General features: G+C 35.6%; 1 protein-coding gene across 1 annotated transcript; it reads left to right on the top strand.

The window, feature by feature from the left end:
- The first annotated feature begins 8 nt into the window (after positions 1-8).
- LOC141630589 (protein FAR1-RELATED SEQUENCE 5-like) lies at positions 9-3,054 on the top strand. The gene is made up of 3 exons (XM_074443377.1): positions 9-102; positions 854-2,655; positions 2,722-3,054. Exons 1-3 carry the CDS (start codon positions 9-11, stop codon positions 3,052-3,054), a joined length of 2,229 nt encoding a protein of 742 aa, XP_074299478.1.
- Positions 3,055-6,922: the final 3,868 nt, after the last annotated feature.

Genomic DNA, 6,922 nt, shown 5'->3' with positions numbered 1-6,922 from the left:
AAAAAATTATGGATGTTGAGGGTACTAGCGAATTGGGGGATTATACTGATGCGATTGTTCCAGCTCTTAGCAATGATATCGCGCAATCATCATCTCATCTAGGTATGTACATATGCAAATCGGTTGAGATAACCTTTCTATGAATTGTTTCATTAACATCTTCTGATTGACGTATCTTTTGATATATTTGATGTGTATTCATAATAATTTAAGCATAGGAAGACAAATTATTCTGCTTGATGATCATGTTTCATTAGCCTGTTTAGTACTATAAATCAATGAGTCTGATGGATAAGAACAGTTGTCTTACTAGTCTGATTAGTGTATGTGGGTTACAATTTGTTTGGGAGTTGATTTAACCAATGGATATCCTAGAGTAATCTGTGTAGTTCAATAGCGTGTATATTAGTATAATTGATGCAATTGTCTTATTTGAAAAGCGTACCTGGTAGAATAACGGAACAACCCTTAATTAACCAATGTATAGATAGATAGTGTTGCGTATATGATTAGCGTATCCATTAGCATAATTGATGCGGTTATGTTTTTCAGCAGCGTATCTAGAATTATAATTAAGGGATATAGGCTGATTCATGACATAATAAAATTTTGACTTTCTGCCCATGTCGTCATTGTTGATTGTGATTGGTGTATCTGGACGTCTACATTAAAGTAGTCAGTTATAAAGATACGATATGTCAGCGAACAGGCGCAAATCTCTGTGTTAATTTACGTGTTTTTTGTTTCCTAATTGATTTTGTGCTTCTGAATTAATTAGCGTACCTGAAATTATATTTGTCGCATATCAGTTATTTGAACTCTCTGCTTAAACGCATACTGTTCTACTGTATAGCGTGTATAGATGCAGGCTCACCAATCATCGAAACAACCTCAAAGGAAAGAATACCTGTATGTGCGCCAGAATTGAAGCCTGTTTTGGGTATGGTTTTTGATAAACTAGAAGATGGGCTAGAATTCTATAAGACTTATGCTGCTAATTCTGGATTTAAAATGAGGAAGTCGACACAACAAAACATAGATGGGGTGGTGATGACTAAGTATTGTGTGTGTAGTAAGGCTGGTGAAAGTAAACCTAGAGGAAAGGTAAAAAAGAGGCAGAGGACTAAGATTTCTTGTAGTGCAAATATTTTTTTTCGAGGAAATGATAAAGGACAATATGTAATTGCTGACTTTCATGAAGGTCACAACCACCTTCTCTCAACTCCAAACACAGTGGTGCATTTGACCGAGTCACGAGAACTAACCCTTATACATAAAACTATGATTGTTGAGAATTCTAAAGTGAATAAGGGGCATGTGCAAAGCTTCAGGATGTTTAAAGAGTACGTGAAAGGATATCAAAATGTAGGGGCATCACTCAAGGATTTCAAAAATTTTTGGAGAGATGTGAAAAAATTTATTAAAGGGTATGATGCACAAATGATGATTGAAAATTTCATGCAAAAGAAAGCCATGTGTAGTTCTTACTACTTTTATTTTGATGTTGATGACCGTGGACGACTATCTAGGGTATGTTGGTTTGACCCTATAGCTATAAAGAATTACAGTCTCTTTGGTGATATGACATCTTTTGACACGACATTTAATATGAACACATATAAAATGATACTTGCACCTTTCACGGGGGTTGATCATCATAAAAAATGTGTGACATTTGGAGCAGGACTTATAAGAAAAGAGACTGATGAGGATTTCGTATGGTTGTTTCGGAATTTTCTGAGCTCAATGAGTAATAAGTATCATGTGTGCATAATTACTGACCAAGATAGAGGCATAAAAGTAGGAGTAAAAGCAGTGTTCGGGAACAAAACTCAGCATAGATATTGCATGTGGCATATCATGAAAAAACTGCCTGACAAGTTCGGATCTACGCTCTATAGAGAAACTAACTTCATGAAAGAGTTGCGCTCCTGTGTTTGGGTAGAAGACATCGAACCGACTGAGTTTGAGGAACGGTGGTGCTCAGTTGTATCCTCATACGGGCTGTCTGACAATGAATGGTTAGATGCGATGTTTGACAAAAGGGCTTCTTGGATCCCATCATATTTCAGGGATTTATTTATGGGTGGACTAATGAGAACCACGTCCAGATCTGAGTCCGAGGATAGCTTTTTCGGAAATTTCATGAACCCAAACTTAACGTTGGTTGAGTTTCTTATGAGGTTTGAAAGCGCTATGGAAGCTCAACGATGGAAACAGTCCAAATTAATTGCCGAGTCAAAAAACTCCTTCCCTGATCTAGAAACACCTCACCCTTTGGAAAAGCACGCTTCTGAGTTCTACACTCCAGTGATATTTTCTGAATTTAAAGATGAGTGGAAAGCTGCCTGTTTCACCTGTGGTGTTAAAATTATAGGGAGTGCTACCAGTGACAACATTCCCATTATTGATCGTGAAAAAGATAAGGTTTACTATGTTAATTTTATTTCTGATGAGATGAAATTGAACTGCTCCAGCAAAAAGTTTGAGAGACATGGAATTTTGTGCCGTCATGCGCTTTATGTGTTGAAAGAACAAGGCCTCAACAATGTTCCAAATCAGTATCTGTTAAGTAGGTGGAGCAAATTGGCAACATGTCAGCCGATTTGTAATAATGTTCCACACACTTTAATTGAAGATTGTAACGCATTATATGTTAGATGACACAAAATTAGTACCCTATGGTCCGAGGTGTTCTCGTGTGTGACACTCGCTGAACAGAAGCCTGAGTATGTGGATGAATTAATGGGCATTCTGAAAGGTTTCAAAGACAAGATACACGCACAAAACAGTACCACTGAATGTAGCAGTAGTAGTAACACGGGTGATAGACTGAGGAACAAGACTAGGGAGCTCGAAATGCTATTAGGAACAAAAATACCAGCAGAAGTGGTTGTCCTACCTCCTATTCAGTCAAAGACAAAAGGGCCTGGAAAACGAATGATATCCCAAAAGGAAAAGGCTACGAAAGAACACAAAAAAGTGCCCAGAAAATGGAATGCTTGTGGAGAATTAGGATTCCATGATAGTCGAAATTGTCCTGGGAGAGCATGATTCCATCATACAGGTACGCTAATAATTTTGGTGCATTCGTTAATAGAGAATATGGGTAGTAGCTTGAATTTGTTGGATGGTATTTGAATGAGGAATAGTATTGTTGTATCTAATAAAATTTGTAACCTTTAATTTTTGATAGCCTTCATTCGTTTCAGGATTGAACAATGAAAAGATTTGCGGATCACATTCACAAAAGATAATGATTAATGGCAGAAGGATTGGAGACTTCATTTTTTATCTGTTTTATTTGATTTTTGATCATTTTTTATTTAATTTTTTTCTTTTTTTTCTTTATTTTATTTTTTTATTCTTCTTATATCACAAACTACTTGCGTATCTTCATGGATAATATGTGCATCTGTCAAGGCAGAAAGTGTAACTGCCAGGATTGTGAATGGAAACACTTGTTTATGGATGTTAACCTATACATTACATGGATGATCATTTATAGGTTCTGCTATGTAGAGTTATTGAATCTGCTTGTTATTGATATGTGAATGTGTAAAAGTGTACTGTCAGCTATTTTCATTAACTGATTATGTCATTTTCAAAGAACGAAAAAAACGTATTCACTTGTTGGTGAGTTGTTGTGTAAATATATTTATTGGGTTGTCTACACATAATAAATATATTTACACACGGATCACATAATTCGAGGTTGCTTAGATTAACACGGATACGCTTGTTGGTGAGTTTATGTGAAAATAAAAAAAGCATGTATATTAACATGATTGTCGCACATGTTTTATGTGAGAAGCGTACCTAGTAGTATTAACAAAGGAAGGGATTCACAAAATACTCCGTAGAACAATTCCACATAATTCAGGAATACAAGTGAATACTACTCATTCCGAATCTGGTTTCAAAATACAGTCTTCCCCACTACATATACCACAGGAGACCAAACAAGGGGCAACACAGTCACCACCAATTGTCCAAAACAATAGACAAATGAGTTGCATATCCTGCATATTCTCCACAAATTTAGGGACCATGCCCTTACATTACAAACTGACAAATCTGATTTGTTCGATAGTTTTTGGTCATGATTTCATAATCAACATAATGTCATGGAGGAAAATGACATTAAAAAAAGACGTTACAAAAGACGCATCATGGCCACAAATGTTGGATAGTCTCGGATAACCGTAAACGAAATTATTACAATGCAACACTAACTTAACAGACCCAAATTAGACCATCGCATATTCCAAAAGATATACAAACTCAGCCACACTTCTACCAACCGCAAGCTGCTTCCATGACTTCTAGTAAACCTACATATTAGCCATAAGAAAAAAAAATATAAACCTTGAATTTTAATGGTTGTGATCAGTTAGATCTGATGATGAAGAAATATAAAAAGAGATTAGTTTTTAATACCTTACGCTTATTCTCTTGCCAACGTAACAAGGTGAGCGCAACGGCCTTCCTATATACAGCCAACGCCTTAAAGTTGCTCTTGTCTTCCCACAAATCTTGGTTACGTCCAGCTTCTAACCACTTGAGAACATGCACACCGCAATCGAACCTTCATCATCAAAACTAAAATAAGTACCAACAAAGGCAGCCTTATTATAGTATCTGTAAAAAAGGAAATAAAAGAGAAGCGTACTTACAGATTTTGCTGCTGAGGAACAGTAAGAGTCGAAAACTTAGCTAGAGGTACACCTACAAGATGCTTGTAGCTTTTGGACCGGCATAAGATCTGAGAGACATTACTAAACTAAAACATAATGATATATTGAACCTATGAGTTATAAATCATTATGAAAAGAAATACCTGAACGAAAAAAGATAGAAATCTAATAAAAATATACCACATCCGCAGCAAGTTCCGTGTCAGCCCGAATATCCTTAGGACGTAGTGAGTTCAAAATATAGTTTGTCTTCATCTCCAAATAACACACGATAAGAAACCAGTGGTTATTTTCAATGATAGGTATAAACATCTGTTGACAAAATTAAGAGACATATAGGATGAATGAAATTGAGCGTGATCTTCATAAACAAAAATACAGTTGTAACATACCCGCATTAAAAAAAATCAGAACAATTTACTTACAGCTTTCACACACAACCCATCTTTAGGCATATATGATGTTTTGATGTAATTGCGTCCAAGGTTATTATCACGCTGAGGATTAAGATGCTGGAATAGACAAAAAAACACCTAACTATTAATAAGACAAACATAAAAACTGATAATATTAAGTGAATTACGGATAAAAAGGTTACACTCACACGTGCGGTTGATGGGATATACAACAAATCTGGTTTGAGTAATAGTTGAATAGATCCCAAAAATATCGATTATCTATATTGAAAAAACGAGTGTTGTTTTATACTACATAAATTAGTAAGAGACACATATGAAATTAAGAACTGACCATACCATATTAGCAACTCATTTCCGAGGTCTCAAAGAGGACATGCCCGCTTTTGTTACTTGCCCAAAGCTTGTCTCAACTACTACGTCACTACAAAAATAACGTATACACCAAAAGAAAAGGTCAGTACGTGCTACTTATAACAACGCATATAAGTTGTTAACAAATAACTAACACTTCAACATGCTAATAAAACCGAAGTACATTACTCTTTATCTACTTCTCCCGCACATGGAAGGAACACATAATCTAACAGGTGCGTATCAAAATATACCACTTCCTGTTCACCCACTTGTTTCCTTTAAAAACAAAAAGGAAATATAATTAGTGAGAGCACCGAGCACTTACAAACAAAAAATCTAACAAACCATGAAAATTTTTAATAATGAAAGATGGTTGCTTGCCCGGATTTGACGCTGAGACGCTTCGTAGCTATCAAAACTTGTTTTGATAATTCATTCTGAGGGCACGACAGGATAGCAAAACAGTATTTCATCTTCTGTTTAAAAAGAATTTTGCCAATTGCAGCCCCTGCCCTAGACTGAATGATGCAAGATGTATAAAACTTATCAATGTGAAAGATGTGATTACTTATTTGCTTAACGTACGTAGACAATAAAAAGACGTATCTTACATTTATGACCTGTGTGTTAAGCATTTGGCGGCATCCCGTATATATCTCCATGTAACACATCAAGTAAATGCCATCATCCACATTGTCAATCACGTGCGTTTTGGGAACAAATTCTTCACATGTGTAAAAATGGACTGCCTTAAATCTGGACGATTTAGGGATCATGTCACGTCGAATAAAATCCCTCTGAAAAAGTCAGACTAACATCAGAAACATTGACGGAGTGAAAATTAAATATCAACGTTTGACGAGGTAAAAGGGTATGCGCAAAATCATATGCTCACCACCATGCGGACAGAATCAGTGAAGTCTACTGATTTAGGACACATTGGATGAATGACTTCAATTTTTCGGGACATCATGTTGACACAAATCAGATACGGCTCACGAAGTGTAAATGAGAATAGCATCTGATTTTGAAACACATATATCGACCTTAGTGAAAACACAAATGGCTAAAACTGACTAATGTTACTATACATAAAATGGATATGTTTGAAGCTCACCAGTTTCACTTGATCATAATCGGTTATATTGTCACATATAATTCCCCGTAGATAAACATATAAAATAAAAATACTAATCTCAGGTAGGACGAGAACATATTAATGCAAATATTACCTATAGAGAAAAACACATTCTTGTTTAAAACCAAAAGTTAAAACAAACACAAGTCAAGCATAGAATAACTTACATTATGAGTAACAAACGTGTATAAACGCAAAGGGGATGAGGCAGCTTTTATCTCCTCTCGCTTGTTTAATATATTAGCCCATGCATTTATTACGTTTGCAGATATCTTTATGTATGAGATAAAGGACTTTAAATCGCATCTTCTTAG

The sequence above is a fragment of the Silene latifolia genome, chromosome Y (genome assembly GCF_048544455.1).
Source record: "Silene latifolia isolate original U9 population chromosome Y, ASM4854445v1, whole genome shotgun sequence".
NCBI lineage: Eukaryota > Viridiplantae > Streptophyta > Magnoliopsida > Caryophyllales > Caryophyllaceae > Silene > Silene latifolia.
This window is presented reverse-complemented; position numbering and strand designations above follow the sequence as displayed.